A 21,490-nucleotide genomic window follows, 5' to 3' on the forward strand; every position below is an offset into this window, starting at 1 on the left:
GCACCTCTTTAAAATCTGGGCCTCCCCCCGCCAGAACTCACTCCTATTGGACTGAGAATTTTTCCCTCATTGCCTGAAAGACCCAGGAATAACAACCCAATCTTACGGAAGTAAGCTGGGAGTTATATGCATGGCATCCATCCTCAGTATCTCAGTCAGTTGTTAGACCTCAGCTGGAATACTGTGTGAGATGAAGGAGCCATATAATTGGAAATATGCGTACACATCAGCAATCACACGGAAGCAAGTTACAAGAATGGTTCCTGAGATGAGGAATTTTATTATGAGAATGGACTGAAGACACTGGCACCGTTTCTCAGAGAGAAACCTGGCTGAGAGGAGATTTCAAAGAGATTTGCAAGATCAGGAGTGGGCCGGACAGAGTAGCTAGGGAGAGGCTGTTCCTGCTCGTAAAAGGAAAACGAAGAAGAGGAGATAGATTCAAAGTGATATGCAAATAAAGCAAAGGTGACATGAGGGAAAAGCTTTTCACTCAGCAACTAATTATGGTGTGGAACACACTGCCTGGAAATGTGGTGGAGGGAGGTTCAATTGAAGCATTTAGAAGGGCATTGGATGATTAGTTGGATAAAAATGGTGAGCAAAGATAGAGAGAAAAGGCAGGTGGTAGGCAATAGAACCGGTGCAAGCACTTATGGGCTGAATGGCCACCTTCTGCACCATTATAATTCTGTGATTGTTAGCGTCTGAGGGCCAAGCATTCTTAGCTTGGTTTGGAGGCATTTCTCCTTTTCAGCCCAATGGATGACTTTAACAGGAAGTGACTTCCTGAGTAAGGAACTACCCAGAAAAATTATGTTTAAGCTGGTGCATTTCTGGGCATTCTCCATGTAAGTGTTTGCCAAGGTATGTCTTTTTAGTTGATCACTCATAAGGCACGGCCATTGCTGACTGGGCCACCTTTTATTGCCAGCTCCTATTGCCCTTGAAAAGGGGTTGGCGAGTTGCCATCTTGAATCACAGCAGACCATGTGTATAGTTCTCTTCAAACTCACCGAAGAAACCAGCGGTCTCCAAGACCATATTGCTTTCCACAGATTCCCAGACGGGGAAACAAGCATCTCGGGAGTCGTCGTTCAAGCAGTAGAGTTGTGGAAGCAACCTTGGAATTAAGGAAATAGCTTTAATGGCAAATGTTAAAGTGTCAGCGAACACTGCTTCACCTGTACTATCACCGGAACTGGGTTTCAACCTGGTCCTAGTCTCTTTCAAATGGACCATAACGTTAGCATCCACAGGAGAGGGATACCTTCATCAGCTCCTGTACCCAAACAGCAGTGGGTTCTACCCCCTTTCCTGTGCTTTCTAGGCAAATACCAACCGGGGATAGAGCCTGGAACAGGAAGCATCTATTAACCCTGTTGGTTCATGACAAGATGAAATGTTCTCGTGTCCAGATGGATAATGGTGAGTTCAACACCAAACCTGGGCAACAACCACTCTCTCTATGCAGTCCACCATTGTTAAGAATGTCATCAGTCTGGCGTCAGATGGACAGGACTGAAGAGGGTCAGCAGGTCTAGTAACTTGATCGCACAATACTGGGTGGGTGCCAGACCGTCTGGGTGGTCTTCCACTTTACTAGGGTCAGTACTGGGGGCCATTAGTGTTGATACTCCAGTGTGAACATTGTGGTCATATCCTGAGCAATAATGTTCATCAGGACAGTGCACAGAAATGGAATAACAATGCAGCTGATTCCCTGTGAGATAGTGATAAAAACAAGGAAGTACATTTTGTGTTATGATTGTACAAATTCCTGATCTGTACATATCAAATTCCATTCTATTTTAATATGAATGTTAATTCAAATAAACATTTCCCCTAAAATAATAGGCAGAGAACATGCTAAGCAGTAACGTTATACAGTAGGATTACTGGCAATGTCTTTCACATGAACTAATAACATCAAAAGAATCAATGCATAGTGTTCCAAACCAATTGGCTTTTACTCATTTGCTCCATTAATTTTGTGCCAATTCTCTGAAGGAAAGAGTCACAGAGAACCATACTACCTCGTCAATTCCCCAACTTTTCAACTCTGTTGTGAAAGGTCCATCCAACTTCCCTTTAACAGCCTGCCTGGATTCTATTTCTCCTGCTATTGCGGAAGGAATGCTCATGTCTTAAAGTGCCCCTATGTGAAAATCTTTCTCCTGGCCTTTCAGATTCTCATCTTTGAGTGAGGAATCGAAGAGCTCGAGGGTGGGCTGGTTGGGAGTCTGGGCCATTACGCTCTGAAGCAGACATGGGCAGAAGCAGAGGCAACTGCAGACTAAGGTGAGCAGGTCCTGCCTCCATTCATCAGGACATCGGCTCAGTTCTTTACCTGAGTCGGTGTACTCTAGCTCACGACTCCTGCACAACCTTCATGGCTCGTTCTATTGTCCCATGCCATCTCTATACCCCTTCCATATCCCTCAGCGATTGTTCGTAATGGGGACCCATAACAACATTGGAATGCTTTACTCATGAAACTGGCAAAATAAAAAATGACATTCAAAATTATCTTCACAAAGATAATTCTATTCACTATTCCTAAAATTTCAGTCAAAGCAAGGCCAACAGTCCACTTGACATTGGTGTGAACAATCTCTGTTGAGTCGAATATATCAGTGGTGTTTGGAGCTCAGACAAGCATTAATGATGTGCAGCTACACAAGCAAAGCCACTGAACCGAATACATTAGTATTTTGGGAGTAGTGGCACAAGTGTCCATTGTTTCAAAGGCTCAACAGATGCCAACATGAAAGAAAACAATATCAGTTGGGTTCTTTATCCAGGGTCGATTCTTTGCCCTGATCGTCTTTTCTCTACAAAGATTGACTGGACCAGATGAGACAGAAAGTTGAGGTTGAGTCATAAAATCATACAGCATAGAAATAGACCCTTCAGTCCAACTCATCCATGCTGAACAAATTTCCCAAACTAAACTAGTCCCACTTGCCTGTGTTTGACCCAGATCTCTCTAAATCTCTCCTATTCATGTACTGACCCAAATGCTTTTAAATGTTGTAACTTTATCTGTGTCCCCTGCTTGTTCTGAAAATTCATTCCATATACTTATCACCCTCTGTTCGATAAAAGTTGCCCCTTTGGTTCCTTTTAAATCTTTTTCTAGATTAGTGTACTGGAAAAGCACAGCAGTTCAGACAGCATCCGAGGAGCAGTAAAATCGACGTTTCGGGCAAAAGCCCTTCTATTTAATGCTGATGCCACATTGATCTGGATGAGCTAATTGTTCATCAAATCATATGAAGTGCTGCAAACTCCACAAGTCCACAGCTACTCAATGGACATATTGAACAAATCCTCCCTGCAATCCAGTACATCTCATTGGCTTTGAGAACAAAAGGCAATTTAATTAATTTCTGCAACTGCGATTTCGGCACTTTCGTGGGCGGCACGGTGGCACAGTGGTTAGCACTGCTGCCTCACAGCGTCAGAGACCCGGGTTCAATTCCTGCCTCTGGCGACTGACTGTGTGGAGTTTGCACATTCTCCCCGTGTCTGCGTGGGTTTCCTCCGGGTGCTCCGGTTTCCTCCCACAGTTCAAAAAAAAATGTGCAGGTTAGGTGACTTGGCTGTGCTAAATTGCCCGTAGTGTTAGGGGCAGGTGTAAAAGTAGGGGAGTGGGTTGCGCTTTGGTGGGTCGGTGTGGACTTGTTGGGCTGAAGGGCCTGTTTTCACATTGTAAGTAATCTAATCTAATCTAAACTTTATCAATTTGGCGTTAACACAAAATGTCTGGACACTTATTAAAACTGTGTTTGTGTAAAATGAAAGCTGTACTTTCTCCCATTCTGAGAGGAGGGGGAGCCTTTCTTTTCAAGAGCGAGGTTGGAGTGACTTCTGGATTGGACTAACTCCCCTTCTGGTAGTTCTGACAGCATTTAGCTTTGCACCAAATTTATTAAATTAGTTTTCATAATGAAGTCATGGGGGCACCTGAATGTTCCAAGCATTAGGAAGCCAAGAAGGCAACCTTGGCATCTTCCTGAAAATATCAAACTGCCACATCACTTGGTTTTAGTTCATCAGTACTCCAGTTAAAAATAGCAGATATGCTCTCTAAAAAAAGGGATTTATAAGTGCTTTTCCATACTAATATTCTCTTGTCCTCCTTTCTGATCTTGGAAGTTGGATCTATTAACTATCTTGCTGGTACAATGAATGTGAATAACTTGGTGGTGAGATGCATTGGAGTGGATCATCTGGTATTCTTGCTTAATGCTCATAGATAGTGATAGGGGTAGAAATCCAAGCTTGTTTCTTACTTTCTGACTGATAGCAATAAGCCTGGTCATAGAGTCATGGAGACCCTTTGGGTCCAACTCACCCATACCAACCAGATATCCTAAATTAATCTGGTACCATTTGCCAGCATTTGGCCCATTTCTCTCCAAACCCTTCGTATCCATGTGCCCATCCAGATGCCTTTTAAATGTTGCTATTGTGCCTCCACCACTTCCTCTGGCACTTCATTCCATACACGTACCAGCCTCTGTGTGAGAAAATTGCCCTTTCCGATTTAAATCTTTCCCCTCTCACCTTAAACCTATGCCCTCTTCACTTGACAATGGAGCAGCACTTTGAAAGCTTGTGATTTCAAATAAACCTGTTGCACTATGACTGGGTGTTGTACACCTTCTGACTTTGTCCGTTCCAGTCCAACATAGGCACCTCCACACTATGCCCTCTTGTCCTGGACTCTCCCACCTCAGGGAAAAAACCTTGTCTATTTATCCTATCCATGCCCCTCATGATCTTATAAACCTCATCCGCTGATGCTCCAGGGAAAACAGCTCCAGTTTATTCAGCCTCTCCCGATAGCTCAAACCTTCCAACCCCAGCAGCATCCTGGTCTCCCTGGGAGTCCATGTTAATTTTTTACCTGTGCCCTCCAGAGATCATCGTTTCGCTTTGACACTTGGCGAATCAGTTCACCCATAATGTGGATGACAAGGAACACCGTGATGGCAAAAGCCAGCAAGGTGTACACTGCGTAGAGAAAGCGGGCCATGTCGGGCTGGATCGCTTCCCAGTTGAGGGGCATGTTTACGAGGCCGAAGAAGAGGAGGTAGATGGTGAAGAGGACGGTGCTGAAATCCACAAAGCGCTCCCACTTTGCAGGGTCCAAGATTTGGAATGACAGATAGGTACCTGGAGACGGAGAGGACCGACTGTCAAACACACCACATCGCACGGGCGGGAGTGAAAAACACAGAGGAAGAGAGGATCGGAAGGGGGGGTAGGGGGGGAATGAAATGCTGACAGCCAGAAAAGAGAAAGCATCAGCCGCGACAGAAAAAAAAGGCCTATGTTTGATCAGCGCTCTTCACAACCATCAGGTATCTCCAAGTCTTTTCAAGCTAATGTATACTTACTGCATGTGAAAGCCATAATCAGAATCAGCATCAGCACCAAGTAGGGCAGGATAATCTCGAATATGATCTGTGGAAACATGTGGGTAGAAGGTGAATTCAAACTGACTTGTTGTAACATTCCTGGCCATTTCAGAACTTTACATTAGAAATAAGAGCAGGGCCCATCAGGCTTGCTCTGCTATTCAATAAGAGCACGGCTGATCTTTTTGTGACTCAGCTCTACTCACCATGACCCTTAATTCCATAACTTTTCAAAAATCTATCTATCTTTGCTTTAAAAACATCTAAACATCGCCTCAACTACTTCACTGGGCAAGGATTCTACAGATTCACAACCCTTTGGGTGAAGAAGTCCCTCCTCAACTCCAACTGCTCCCCCTTAGATGTTACAGCCTCTAGTTCTAGTTTTATCTGCCAGTGGAAACAACCTCCCTACTTCTATTTATCTTTTCCCTCATAATTTTGTATGTTTTTATAAGATCCCCCCTCATTCTCCTAAATTTGATTGATATGGACAGCCTATCATCTCCCTCGAACATGATGAAGGATGTGAAGCTGGGTTTCAGGCTAATGAGGCAGCTCGATGTCCTGGATAGTGCACTGTTCCAGATTCTCATCTTTGAGTGAGGAATCGAAGAGCTCGAGGGTGGGCTGGTTGGGAGTCCGGGCCATTACGCCCTGAAGCAGACTTGGGCAGAAGCAGAGGCAACTGCAGACTAAGGTGAGCAGGTCCTGCCTCCATTCATCAGGACATCGGCTCAGTTCTTTACCTGAGTCGGTGTACTCTAGCTCACGACTCCTGCACAACCTTCATGGCTCATTCTATTGTCCCATGCCATCTCTATACCCCTTCCATATCCCTCAGCGATTGTTCGTAATGGGGACCCATAACAACATTGGAATGCTTTACTCATGAAACTGGAAAAATAAAAAATGACATTCAAAATTATCTTCACAAAGATAATTCTATTCACTATTCCTAAAATTTCAGTCAAAGCAAGGCCAACAGTCCACTTGACATTGGTGTGAACAATCTCTGTTGAGTCGAATATATCAGTGGTGTTTAGAGCTCAGACAAGTATTAATGATGTGCAGCTACACAAGCAAAGCCACTGAACCGAATACATTAGTATTTTGGGAGTAGTGGCACAAGTGTCCATTGTTTCAAAGGCTCAACAGATGCCAACGTGAAAGAAAACAATATCAGTTGGGTTCTTTATCCAGGGTCGATTCTTTACCCTGATCGTCTTTTCTCTACAAAGATTGACTGGACCAGATGAGACAGAAAGTTGAGGTTGAGTCATAAAATCATACAGCACAGAAATAGACCTTTCAGTCCAACTCATCCATGCTGACCAAATTTCCCAAACTAAACTAATCCCACTTGCCTGTGTTTGACCCAGATTTCCCTAAATCTTTCCTATTCATGTACTGACCCAAATGCTTTTGAATGTTGTAACTTTATCTGTGTCCTCTGCTTGTTCTGAAAATTCATTCCATATACTAATCACCCTCTGTTTGAAAAAAGTTGCCCCTTTGGTTCCTTTTAAATCTTTTTCTGGGTTAGTGGTACTGGAAAAGCACAGCAGTTCAGACAGCATCCGAGGAGCAGTAAAATAGACATTTTGGGCAAAAGCCCTTCATCAGGAATACAGGCAGAGTGCCTGAAGGGGGGAGAGATAAAAAATCTTTCCCCTCTCACCAGCAATCTATGCCCTCTAGTTCTGGGCTCCCCCAGCCCAGGGAAAAGGCTTTGTCTATTTACCCTATCCATGCCCCTCATGATTTTATAAACCTCTATAAGGTCACCCCTCAGCCTCCGACACTCCAGAGAAAACAGCCCCAGCCTATTCAACCTCTCCCTATAGCTCAAACCCTTCAACCCTGGCAACATCCTGGTAAATGTTTTCTGAACCCTTTCAAGTTTCACGACCTCCTTCCGAGAGCAGGGAGACCAGGACTGAATGCAGACTTCCAGGTGTGGCCTAACCAGTGTGCTGCACAGACCCAACATGACCTCCCAACTCGTATACTCAAGGAGAACCATTTCCATAATTTATAAGGCCAAAAATAGTTTTCCATTTACCTTCTGGATCATGATGGCGAATGATCCTGTCAAGCGAAACCCTCGAGCGAAGTACAAGAGATTACACCAGGCAAGGATAAGTGCAAAGGACATGGGGATGGTCTCTCCAGGGGTCGATGTCAGTCTCAACGGCAGCACAGCCAACACAAGCACTCCATAGCAGATACTGAGGGTGAGAACAAAGAGGGAAACATCAGGCAAATGTAGATCAAAAAGACACGACAGTAAATAAAGAGGAGTTTGACAAAGGAAAAAGGCTAATTGACACAGAATGAAAAACATAATCAAGGCAGTAGAGCGAGAAATGAAATGATTGTAAGAGAGAGAAAGAAGTGGAGGAATGTGAAACAGTCAAACAACACGAGACAGTACAATAAACCGAGAATGCAGAGAAGAATGTATAAAAGATAAAATAAGTTAAAAAATATGATGAACTAAAACAGAACACAGGGTAAAAACAATGACTGCAGATGCTGGAAACCAGATTCTGGATCAGTGGTGCTGGAAGAGCACAGCAGTTCAGGCAGCATCCGAGGAGCAGTAAAATCGACGTTTCGGGCAAAAGCTTCATCATCCATAATCTAAAACAGAACACAAACTACAGAGTGAAGGAAATCATGAAATAAAGTTTAAGGGAGAAATGTGAGGAACACACTGTCATTGGAGGTGGTGGAAGCTGACACTTTAGCAATGTTTAAGGCATATCTTGATAGACACATGAGAGGGAGACGAACAGCGGGATAGATACCACACATGGGCAGTAAGTAGTGGGTCTAAATAAAGATAAAGAACCAGTATAGGCTTGGTGGCCGAAGGGCCTGTTTATGTGCTGTATTGAATTGTATTGTATGACAATATGAAAGAGAAGGAGAGAAAAGCAAGTCAAGATAGAGAAAGGACATAGTCACACAGAGAGCAAGAGATGCAGAGTAATTTCTTCTTAGACTCGACAGTAATAAAAGCTGTGAGCATTAATTATTACTGACCCAGTGACAGGATCTTCAGTGTGGCTCAGGTTAAGACATAACAACTCGTTTAACAACACCAGTGGGACCCAGTCAGTGTGGGACTATTGCATTTTGAACAGCTTCTCTGGCAATGAGTCCAATAGAATGGGACAGAGAGCTGTAAGTAGTAGCAATGTGTCACTGAAGCATATCTCACTCTTATAAACACATACATGATTCTGAAGGGAGAGGGTGGACAGCCAGCAGTTGTGGTACATGTTGGTACCAATGACATGGGTAAAAAGACAAGGTCCCGTGACAGGGGTTTAGAGAGTTAGAAAGTAGATTAAAGAGAAAAACTACTAAGGTTGTAATCTCTTGTTTATCCCAGTGCCACATGTTACTGGATATTGGAATAGGAAGATAGATCAGATAAATGCATGCCTAAAGGGATGGTGTAGGTGGAAGGTTGTAGATTTTTGGATCACTGGAGTGGATTATGGGTAGGTGGGACCTGTACAAGTTGGACGGATTGCACCTAAATGGACTGGGTCCAATATCCTTGCTGGCAGGTTTGTTCATGCTGTTCGGGAGATTTTAAACTGATTGGCAGTGGATGGGGCATAGATTAGATGTAGAGTCGGGAACAAGGAGAACTGGAAAGCTAAATTGTATCTATTTTAATGCAGGGAGCTTTGCGGAACACCTCCGGTCTGTGTGTGAGCATCACCCGACCTTCCCATAGCTGGTCATTTTAGCACAGCATCCTGTTCTTGTCTGTCCTTGGCAAGCTGAAATGTTCCAGTGAATCACAACACAAACATCTCATCTTCAGACTAAGCACTTTACAACATTTTGGACTCATTATTGAGTTCAACACCTCCAAATTGTGAAACCACTCCCATTCCTTCCCTTTTTTAAGGCTTGCTTGTTATATTCTCTGTCACCATGTCCTCTCTTACCCAACTCCATAGGGACTATCTGTCCTTTCAACTCTGGTAGTTAGACACACCATTGTTCTACCCTTCTTACATTCCAATCTCTTAATCTGCACGATCAGTATTCTTTCTCCACCAGCACTGCATCCCTCCACACTTCACGTCAGCTTTGACGAAGAGTCATCTAGACTTAAAATGTTAGTTTGCTCTCTCTCTATGGATGCTGCCTGATCCATTCAGATCTCCAGCATTTTTTGCTTTCAGCTTTACTGGTAAGGTGGATGAACTTAGAGCACCGATCAGTACATAGGATATTGTTCTGATTTGGAGATGCCGCTGTTGGACTGGGGTGTACAAAGTTAAAAATCACACAACACCAGGTTATAGTCCAACAGGTTTAATTGGAAGCAAACTAGCTTTTTGCTATAAATTCTGTGTTATGACCAAGCCCTCCACAATCACCTGATGAAGGAGCATCGCTCCGAAAGCTAGTGTGCTTCCAATTAAACCTGTTGGACTATAACCTGGTGTTGTGTGATTTTTAACCTAGGATATTGTTGTAAGCGCTGAGACATGGTTGTGGGAAGGATAGCTGCAAATGTGTTGCTGGTCAAAGCACAGCAGGCCAGGCAGCATCTCAGGAATAGAGAATTCGACGTTTCGAGCATAAGCCCTTCATCAGGGAAGGATAGGACTAGCACTCGACATTCCAGGCTCTAGAAGGTTCAGGTGGGATGGAGGTGAGGAAAGTAAAAGATGTGGGGGTATTCCATTGTTGATAAAGGAAACTATCACTGCAGTAATGAGGGAGGACGTCGTAAAAGGGTCTTCCATTGAGGCTATCTGAATAAAAAAGGAGTGATTATCCTGCAGGGATTGTACTACAGATCTCCCAACAGTCAGAGGGAGGTAGAGGAACATGCAAGCAAATCACAGAAAGGTGTGAGAAAAACCAGGCCATATGCATGGGCGGCATGGTAGTACAGTGGTTAGCACTGCTGCCTCACAGCGCCAGAGACCCAGCTTCAATTCCCACCTCAGGTGACTGTGTGGAGTTTGCACGTTCTCCCCGTGTCTGCGTGGGTTTCCTCTGGGTGCTCCAGTTTCCTCCCACAGTCCAAAGATGTGCAGGTCAGGTGATTTGGTCATGCTAAATTGCCCGTAGTGTTAAGTGAAGGGGTAAATGTAGGAGGGTGGGTTGTGGGTCGGTGTGGACTTGTTGGGCCAAAGGGCCTGTTTCCACACTGTAAGTAATCTAATCAAATCTAGTCTCAACTTTGCTAACACTAACACAACATTTACTAACACTTCAGATGAAGTGGAATTGTGTAGAATTGTTAAAGTACATCCAGGAGAGGTTTTTACACCAGTACACAGATAGCTCCACTAGAGATGGTGCAGTGCTAGATCTAATCCTTGGGAATGAAGCCAGTCAAGTGGCTGAAGTTTATTTGGGTGATCAAGTTGGGGATAGTGACCATAACTCTTAAGTTTTAAAATCATGATGGAAAGAGATAAGAATAGTGTGGAAGCTAAGTGTGTAAATTGAGGGAAGGCCAATTTCAGAATCATTAGACAGGATCTGGCAAACATAGATTGGGAGCAACTGCTTGTAGAAAGTCTACATTTAGAAAGTGGGAGTTGTTTAAAAATAGTATAGTGAGGTTTCAGGGCTAGTATATTCCTCTAAGAGTGAAGGACAGGGCAGGAAGTTCAGAGAATCCTGGATGACAAGGAGAGTTCTGTGGAAAATAAAGAAAGAAGCATATGCTATTTACAGCACATTAAATATAGGAAAAGGCTTCTTAAAAGGTTAGAGAGTGTAGTGGGGTGATGGAAAAATAAACTAGGAGGGCAAAGAGGAACTAAAAAATATCTTTGGCAGATGGGATCAAGAAAAAGCCCATGGCTTTTTGTAAGTATGTTATGAGTAAGGGGATTATCATGGAAAGGGTGGGACTTATGAAAGACCAAAGGGATAGCTTGCCATGGAGCCAGGGTGCTAGGTGAGGTCTGAAATGAATATTTCTCACCTGCATTCACTGAGGAGAAAGACACTATATTTGGGGATTTTGGTTGGGATGGTGAGGTTCTAGGACTCGTTAAGAGTAAAAAGGAAATGGTATCATTGTTTTAATGGGCATAAAGGTGCACAAATCCCCAGGGCTGGATGAGATGTATCCCAGGCTGCTATGGGAGGCAGAGGAGGTGATTGCTAGAGCCTTGGTGGAGATATTTAATACTTCGCTGGCCACAAGTGAAGTGCAGATGACTGGAGGATAGCTAAGGTGATTCCTTTGTTCAGGAAAGACAGTGGGGATCGGCCAGGTAATTATAGACCAGTTCATAGATTCATAGCATCATACAGTCCTACAGCACGGAGACTGGCCCTTTGGCCCAAACTGGTCCATGCCGACCAAAATGTCCATCCACGCTAACCCCATTTCCCTGCACTTGGTCCATATCCTTCTAAACTTTTCCTATCCATGTCCAAATGCCTTTTAAATCTTGTTAACGTACCCACCTCAACTACTTCCACTGTCAGCTCATTCCATATGTGTACCACCCTCTGTGTAAAAACGTTGCCTCTCAGGTTCCCTTTTATTCTTTCCCCTCTAACCTTAAACTGATTCCCTCTAGTCCTCAATTCCCCAACCCTGGGAAAAAGACTGAGTGTATTCACCCTATCCATGCCTCTCATGATCTTATACTCCTCTATAAGATCTCCTCTCAGTCTCCGATGCTCTAAAGAAAAGAGCACTTAAAATGGCAGGGAATGGACTAAGTATAGGGAAATGACATTAGTGTAACTTGGTGTTTGTTGATTGGTACAGACATGTAGGTCGAAGGGCCTGTTTAAAATCCTGTATGACACTACAACAATCCGAACCCCCACACACAATCCCAATCCCCACTCACAATCCTAACACACATGCACATGTATGTGGCTCCCATCTGGGCAGCTGTGTCTGAGATTCCAGATCTCTGAGATTTAGGATCACGAAGAGGTTGTCTACGGCACCAATCATATTTGGCCATCTTTTGAGGGATGGAAGAAGGTAATCATCACTAGGAGATCCTTCAGTACCTACAAATGGGTAGTTAATTAAGCAATTTAGCTACTGATGTTACCAAGCAGAGAGGCCTGATTTCGATGACCTGGATTGGCTTGGAGGCAGGAATACTCCAAGAATTGCCCCAACTTGCCTTCATCCCCACCCCAAGGGGTTCAGGACTGACTCAATCACTGAGAACTTCAGTGATGAAAATAACATTCAAACTTACTTGATGACATGGAAAGGTCCACCCAGAGCAGTTTTTCCAAAGTATTCCTTAGGTCCGTACTTCAATATGTCATGACTCTACGAAAGAAGAGAGATCAATCTGTTCACCAACAACAAAAGGGCAATTCCAAGGTTAAATTTCAAATGCGAAGAGGAAAGGAACCAAAGATCAATAGAAACAGGAATCAAGCCCAAACCCAAATCTCACAAAGTAACTTAGAAACGATGCAGGTGCTGTCTATTATTTTGGCTGTTCCTTGCTTGTTCTGACAGAACACAGTGACGAGTTTAGGACCCAGCTCTATAAGTCCTTATTGCATTGTGACGAACAGACCTGAACATTACCATCCCTGAAGTTGCTCGGTCCCTCTTGATGCTCCATGGTTACAGCTACAGCAATAGCAATTTCAGGCTCATGATCATGCTCTGATTTCCTGTGTGATGGTCTCTATGTGACGACTTGACTAAATGGGTATTGCTGGTCTGCTTACATTCAAATCCCCTCATGGTCCTGCTGGATATTTTATGTCATATTGACACAAAGTGATAGCTATTTATAAAATGTGATATCTTGAGTCATGGTTAGTTGCAATAAGAGAATTGAACAGCATATTTTGTTAGTTAGACTTGCCCGTGAGCACTTAGCTCTTGAAATTATTTGTGCAGCAAGTTGCTGAAAGTACAAGCTGATAGTGGGTGGCACGGTGGCACAGTGGTTAGCACTGCTGCCTCACAGCGCCTGAGACCCGGGTTCAATTCCCGACTCAGGCGACTGACTGTGTGGAGTTTGCACGTTCTCCCCGTATCTGTGTGGGTTTCCTCCGGGTGCTCCGGTTTCCTCCCACAGTCCAAAGATGTGCAGGTCAGGTGAATTGGCCATGCTAAATTGCCCGTAGTGTTAGGTAAGGGGTAAATGTAGGGGTATGGGTGGGTTGCGGGTCGGTGTGGACTTGTTGGGCCGAAGGGCCTGTTTCCACACTATAAGTAATCTAAAAAAAAGTAATCTAATCTAAACTGAGGGAAACCAACAGCTGGCAAAAGGGTAACTTACTGCACAGCTACTGAACCAAAGAGGATGAAGAATTATAATCACACAAGGACTGAGGAGGAAGTGTAAAATCAGGCACAGAAGCAGAAATACAGAGAGGGCAAGAGTTCTGTCGAAAGTTCCTTAGCTTGAAACATGAACCCTGTTGTGTTATTCACAGAGACTGGCAGACCAGCTGAATATTTGCAAAATGTTCTGCTTTCAATTTCTCATTTGCAGGATGTGTTTTTAGAAGGGAAACACAGGTTGCTTTATGACAGGTAAAAGGGACAGAAATAAAACGGCATTTTTAAAATCTCCACAATTAAAACTTTAAGGGAGTTGGATCGGCATGTCTCGTTGGCATGGACAGGTTGAACTTATGGGTCTGTGTCCAAGCTGTATGACACTGTCTCTGACTCCACCTTTGTACCAATTGGTTCTCAGTGCTAGAAAGGTTGATGAGCAATAATTACCTTGGCTTATTAGTTAGCAACCTTGGAGTAGCTCAGTGGTTAGCACTACTGCCTCACAGCACCAGGTACCTGGGTTCAATCCCAGCCTTGGGTGACTGTGTAGAGTTTACATGTTCTCCCTGTGTCTGTGTGGGTTTACTCTGGGTGCTTTGGTTTCCTCATGCAGGCTAGGTGGATTGGCCATGCTAAATTGTCCAGGGATGAATAGGCGAGGTGGGTTAGCCATGGAAAATAGGATGCTCTTCACAGGGTTGGTTCAGATTTGCTGATCCAGATGGTCTTTTCCTGCACTGTAGGGATTGTATCTGACATGTATCTGGAGCAGATGGGACTTGAACTCAGGGATCAAACACAGAGATACAGATACTATCCTACCCCACAAAAACCCTAAAGCCTAACATCATTTCATTAAAAAGGTACTTGGAGAAGATTTCATGTTGAGTTTAATTTGCATCAACTGTATAAATACAGAGACTTCAACAGCGAGACAAAGGGTGAGGTAGCATTTTTCTGAGACTATTAACCAGAGAGGAACACAATAGAAAACATTGCTTAATAATTGGATTTTTGAAAATTCATCATGGTGAATGATGCCAAGGCAGAGTGATGATACAATTAATACAGGTCATCATAATTAATGACATAGATGATCATTAAAGTAGAAATAAGCTTGGGAAACCTGGTCATCTTGCACGAATTGGACTGAAGGGTCTGTATCCATGCTGTATGACTCTATTGCAGACAGTAGCTTTTGGATTTTTGATTTTAGCTACATTTCCACTCTTCACCTCAAGTTGTTGTACGGTTTACAACAACATTAGCAATGGTCGCCATTTGTTTCACCACAGCTTTAACAGAAGAATTTGGCCCATTGTTCAATCAGATTAGGTGACTAAGTAATCTTTTATTCATTCATTCATAGGATGGGGGTATCTCTGGCTGGGCCAGCTTTATTGTCCATCCCTCATTGCCCAGAGGGCAGTAGAGAGTCAATCACATCACTGTGGGTCTGGAGCCACATGTAAACCAGACCAGGCAAGGATGGCAGCTTCCTTCCCTAAAGGACATTAGTGAACCAGATGGGATTTCCCTGACAATTGATTCATGGTTATGTTAGACTCTTAATTTCAGATTTAAAAGAAAAAAAAATCAAGCCCAAATTCCACCATCTGCTGTGGCAGGGATTGAACTCAGGGCCCCAGAGCATTAGCTGAGTTTCTAGATTAACAGCCCAGTAATGGTGTCATTAGGCTGTCACCTCCCAACTAAGTGACCCAGAGCTGAATATCCTCAGAGTTAATGAGTAAGAAAGGCTGTGGCTGTTACTTACCTCCAATAGAATGATGGTGACTGCTCCAAGCACACTGATAATCTCACCCACTAATCGTACACGGTCTTCATAAGTTACGTAGCTTTCCTGCCGGAATAGGGAAAAATTCTGGAGTATTATGCAGTGATAGCTTTCATGACTTAGAAATATTTTTATTGTGATAACAATAATAATAGCTTAGGCAAACTTACAGAGGGAAATGAAAGTGACTGTACACTCCAATCCTTAATAAGATAAACTCATTGAAAGTTATGGGTCAGGAGGAGGCTATTCAGCCCATCCTGTCTGCACTAGTCCTCCAACTGAGCATCATGACTCTGTGCGAAGATGTTAGTGCTTGGAACAGACACTTTCCATGCTAGATTTCTTCTTCATTCTTTTAAGGGATGTGTCTATTATTGGCAAGGCCAGTATTTGGGGTTTCCCATGCTTATATACTCTTTAAAGGATAAGGATGGGGGAGAGGGCTATCCACAATCCATCTCCTGCTGCAGCTCAGGGGTTTTGACTTTTGATGTAGTACAGGTCCATAGGATAAGAGTAGGTCATGTAGATTACACACTGGGAAACAGTCGATTATATAGAGGTTTACATGAGGGAACAGTCGGTTATATAGGAATTGGCAAAATCTCTAGAATCTCCCTCATTCACCACACACACACACCATTGCTTGATCATTGCGATCATCATAACCAAGTCAATTCTGTTCTCATGGAATGTCAATATGAGCAATCATCGTGATATCGCCTTTTAACAATGTCCTCATGAATCAGGTTAGGAGAGAGGAAAGTGAGGCCAGTGGGTGCATAACTACTGCTTTTGGGACTAACTAATCAGTGTGGATAGGTGGAGGGTAGGAGTATGGCTGTTCCTTCTAGTTTAGTTGGCACAGATTGGATAAGAGTCTACACTTTATCATTAGTTTCAGTATCACCTTCTGATGGTCTCAGGAATATATCTGGAAATCGAGACATTTCAACTAAGATACCGAGGAAGCAATGTAACAAGAGGTCTTTGAACATTTAACAAAACATTTCTGGATTTTGTTTGCCCAGCCTGATTGCACTGAGCTCCAAGGTTGAGGAAACCTAAAGCACCAATCTGTCACTCACCTGCTGCCATGCCTTAATATGTTGGCAACCAAGGTGACATTATACAGTCCATGATAACAGCTAGTATCTATCACCTCTTCAACTTCTCAAGCTGTCAGGGTAATTCTTCCTTTTCCTCAATCTCTCCATATCCACATAACCCACTGTTTCTGAATGCATACATCTACATCACCCAATGTTTCCCAGTGTGTACCTCTATATAACCCACAGTTCCACAGTGCATACCTCTATATAACCCACTGTTCCCCAGTGTGTACCTCTATATAACCCACTGTTCCCCAGTGTGTTCCTCTATGTAACTCACTGCTTCCCAGAGTGTACCACTATGTAACCTACTGTTCCCCAAGGTGTACCTCTATATAACCCACTGTTTCCCAGAGTGTACCTCGATATAACTCACAGTTCCCCAGTGTGTACCTCTGTATAACTCTCAGTTCCCCAGGGTGTACCTCTATATAACTCACTGTACCCTATTGTGTACTCTATATAATGCACTGTTCCCTAGTGTGCACCTGTATATAACCCACTGTTCCCCAGTGTGTACCTCTATATAACTCACTGTACCCCATTGTGTACTCTATATAACCCACTGTTCCCCAGTGTGTACCTCTATAAAACCAATTGCCCCATAATGTGTAATCTATACGATCCATTGTTCCCCAATGTGTACCTCTATATAATCCACAGTTCCCCAATGTGTAATCTATATAACCTACTGTTCCCCAGTTTGTAATCTATATAACCCAATGGTCCCCAGTACGTACCTCTATATGCCCACTGTTCCCCAGTGTGTACCCCAATATATCCTACTCTTCCCCAGTGTGTGTCAATAATCCACTATCTAATCCACTGTCGTTCAGCATGTAATTCTATAATAACCCACGGTTCCCCAGTGTATACTTCTGTATAGCCAACAGTTCCCCAGTGTGTAACCTCTATATAACCCACTGTTCCCCAGTATGTACCTCCGTATAACCCACTGTTCGCCAGTGTGTACCTCTCTATAACCCACTGTTCCACAATGTGTAATCTATATAACCCACTGATCCCCAGTGTGTACGTATATACAATCCACTGTTCACCTGTTGTACGTTAAATAACCTACAGCTCACCAGTGTGTAATCGATATAACCCACTCTTCGCCAGTGTATACTTCTATATAATCCCGTGTTCCCGTGTTGTACGTTAAATAACATACTGCTCTCCAGTGTGTAATCGATATAGAACATAGAACATAGAAGGATACAGCGCAGTACAGGCCCTTCGGCCCTCGATGTTGCGCCGACCGAATCCTACCTAACCTATACTAGCCCAATAACTTCCAAATGCCTATCCAATGCCCGCTTAAATGACCATAAAGAAGGAGAGTTCACCACTGATATGGGCAGGGCATTCCATGAACTCACAACCCGCTGTGTGAAGAATCTACCCCTAACATCTGTCCTATACCTACCACCCCTTAATTTAAAGCTATGTCCCCTAGTAACACCGGACTCCATTAGCGGTAAAAGGTTCTTAGTATCTACCCTATCTAAACCCCTAATCATCTTATACACTTCTATCAGATCTCCCCTAAACCTTCTCTTCTCCAATGAGAACAGCCCCAAGTGCCTCAGCCTTTCCTCATAAGATTTTCCTACCATTCCAGGCAACATCCTGGTAAACCTCCTCTGCACTCGTTCTAAAGCTTCCACATCCTTCCTATAGTATGGCGACCAAAACTGCACACAATACTCCAGATGAGGCCTCACCAGAGTCTTATACAACTGCAACATGACCTCAGGGCTCCGGAACTCAATTCCTCTGCCAATAAAGCCCAGTACACCATATGCCTTCCTCACAGCACTATTTACCTGGGTGGCAACTTTCAGAGATCTGTGTACATAGACACCAAGATCCCTCTGCTCATCCACACTACCAAGTAGCCTACCATTAGCCCAGTAATCCATCATCTTGTTATTCCTACCAAAGTGAACGACTTCGCACTTAGCTACATTGAATTCCATTTGCCACATTTCCGCCCAGCTCTGCAACTTATCTATATCCCGCTGTAACCTACCACTTCCTTCCTCACTATCCACAACTCCACCGACTTTTGTGTCATCCGCAAACTTGCTTATCCAGCTTTCAAGTCCTTCCTCTAGATCATTTATAAAGATAACAAAAAGCAATGGTCCCAAAACAGATCCTTGTGGTACACCGCTAGTAACTGCGCTCCAAGATGAACATAATCCATCAACTACTACCCTCTGTCTCCTTCCAGCCAGCCAATTCCTAATCCAAACCTCTAATGTATCCTCAATGCCATACCTCCGAAGTTTTAGCATTAGCCTACCATGGGGAACCTTATCGAACGCCTTACTAAAATCCATATACACAACATCTACTGCTTTACCCTCATCCACTTCCTTAGTCACCTTCTCAAAGAACTCAATAAGGTTTGTGAGGCACGACCTGCCCTTCACAAAACCATGCTGGCTATCCCTGATCACGTTATTCCTACCCAGATGTTCATAAATCTTATCCCTTACCATTCTCTCTAAGACTTTGCCCACCACTGAAGTCAGACTCACTGGCCTATATAATCCACTGTTCCCCAGTGTGCACCTCTATATAGCCCACTGTTCCCCAGTGTGTACCTCTATACAACCCAATGTTTCCCAGTGTGTGATCTAAGTAACCTTCCGTTCCCCAGTGTACACCTCTATATAACTCACTGATCCCCAATGTGTACTCTGTATACCCACTGTTCCCCAGTGTGTACCTCTATATAACCTACTGTTTCCCAGTGTGTATCTCTATATAACCCAATGTTCCCCAGTATGTACCTCTATATAACCCGTTGTTCCCCAGTATGTACCTCTTTATAACCCAATATTCCCCAATGTGTGATCTAAGTAACCCTCCGTTCCACAGTGTATACCTCTATGTAGGTAAAAACAACGACTGCAGATTCTGGAAACCTGATTCTGGATTAGTGGTGCGGGAAGAGCACAGCAGTTCAGGCAGCATCCAAGGAGCAGCTTGGATGCTGCCTGAACTGCTGTGCTCTTCCAGCACCACAAATCCAGAATATACCTCTATATAACTCACTAATCCCCAATGTGTACTCTGTATAACCCACTGTTCCCCAGGGTGTACCTCTATCTAACCTACTGTTCCCCACTGTGTACATCTATATAACCTACTGTTCACCACTGTGTACCTCTATATAACCCACTGTTTCCCAGTGTGTACATCTACATAACCACTGTTCCCCAGTGTGTACCTCTATATAACCCACTGTTCCCCAGTGCGTACCTCTATCGACCCTACTGCTCCCCATTGTCTATCTCTTTATAATCCACTGTTCCCCAGTGTGTACCTCTGTATAACCCACTGTTCCCCAGTGCGTACCTCTATATAACCCACTGTTCCCCAGTGTGTTCATCTATATAGCCCAATGTCCCCAGTGTGTACCTCCATATAATCCACTGTTCCTCAGTGTGTACCTCTATATAACCCACTGTTCCCCAGTGCGTACCTCTATCGACCCTACTGCTCCCCATTGTCTATCTCTTTATAATCCACTGTTCCCCAGTATGTACCTCTGTATAACCCACTATTCCCCAGTGCATACCACTATATAACCCACTGTTCCCCAGTGTGTTCATCTATATAGCCCAATGTCCCCAGTGTGTACCTCCATATAATCCACTGTTCCTCAGTGTGTACCTCTATATAACCCAATGTTCCCCCGTGTGTACCACCATATTATCCACAGTTCCCCAGTGTGTACCTCTATATAACCCACTGTTCCCCAGTGTGTTCATCTATATAACCCGGTGTCCCCAGTGTGTACCTTTATATAACCCACTGTTCCTCAGTGTGTATCTCTATATAACCCACTGTTCCCCATGTGTACCACCATATTACCCACTGTTCCCCAGTGTGTACATCTATATAACCTACTGTTCCTCAGTGTGTGCCTCCATATAACCCACTGTTCCCCAGTGTGTATTTCTACATAACCACTGTTCCCCAGTGTGTACCTCTATATAACCCAATGTTCCCCAGTGTGTACTGCTATATAACCTACTGTTCCCCAGTGTGTACTGCTATATAACCTACTGTTCCCCAGTGTGTACCTCTATATAACCCAATGTTCCCCAGTGTGTACCTCCATCTCCCCTACTGCTCCCCACTGTGTATCTCTTTATAACCCACTGTTCCTCAGTGTGTTCATCTATATAACCCGGTGTCCCCAGTGTGTACCTCTATATAACCCACTGTTCCTCAGTGTGTATCTCTATATAACCCACTGTTCCCCATGTGAACCACCATATTACCCACTGTTCCCCAGTGTGTACATCTATATAACCTACTGTTCCTCAGTGTGTGCCTCCATATAACCCACTGTTCCCCAGTGTGTATTTCTACATAACCACTGTTCCCCAGTGTGTACCTCTATATAACCCAATGTTCCCCAGTGTGTACTGCTATATAACCTACTGTTCCCCAGTGTGTACCTCTATATAACCCAATGTTCCCCAGTGTGTACCTCCATCTCCCCTACTGCTCCCCATTGTGTATCTCTTTATAACCCACTGTTCCCCTGTGTGTACCTCTATATAACCCACAGTTCCCCAGTGTGTTAATCTATATAACTCACTGTTCCCCAGTGTGTACCACTATATGACCCACTGTTCCCCAGTGTGTACCTCTATATAACCCACTGTCCCCCAGTGTATACCTCTATATAACCCACTATTCCCCAGAGTGTACCAGCATATCACCCACTGTTCCCCAGTGTGTACCACTATATAATCTACTGTTCCCCAGTGTGTACCTCTATATCTCCTACTGCTCCCCATTGTGTATCTCTTTATAACTCACTGTTCCC

At 43.8% G+C, this 21,490-nt stretch overlaps 1 protein-coding gene across 1 annotated transcript in view; it reads right to left on the reverse strand.

The window, feature by feature from the left end:
- Positions 1–21,490, reverse strand: part of trpv6 (transient receptor potential cation channel, subfamily V, member 6) — a 53,708-nt gene that overhangs the window by 4,760 nt on the left and 27,458 nt on the right. Inside the window, exons 9-14 of the mRNA XM_060844616.1 lie at positions 15,497–15,583; positions 12,665–12,741; positions 7,495–7,660; positions 5,409–5,475; positions 4,916–5,184; positions 1,017–1,123 (exon numbers count right to left, since the gene is read on the reverse strand). Of these exons, the coding sequence (XP_060700599.1) occupies positions 1,017–1,123; positions 4,916–5,184; positions 5,409–5,475; positions 7,495–7,660; positions 12,665–12,741; positions 15,497–15,583 (773 nt within the window). The remainder of the gene's footprint in view (positions 1–1,016; positions 1,124–4,915; positions 5,185–5,408; positions 5,476–7,494; positions 7,661–12,664; positions 12,742–15,496; positions 15,584–21,490) is intronic.

The sequence above is a fragment of the Hemiscyllium ocellatum genome, chromosome 25 (assembly GCF_020745735.1).
Source record: "Hemiscyllium ocellatum isolate sHemOce1 chromosome 25, sHemOce1.pat.X.cur, whole genome shotgun sequence".
Lineage (NCBI taxonomy): Eukaryota > Metazoa > Chordata > Chondrichthyes > Orectolobiformes > Hemiscylliidae > Hemiscyllium > Hemiscyllium ocellatum.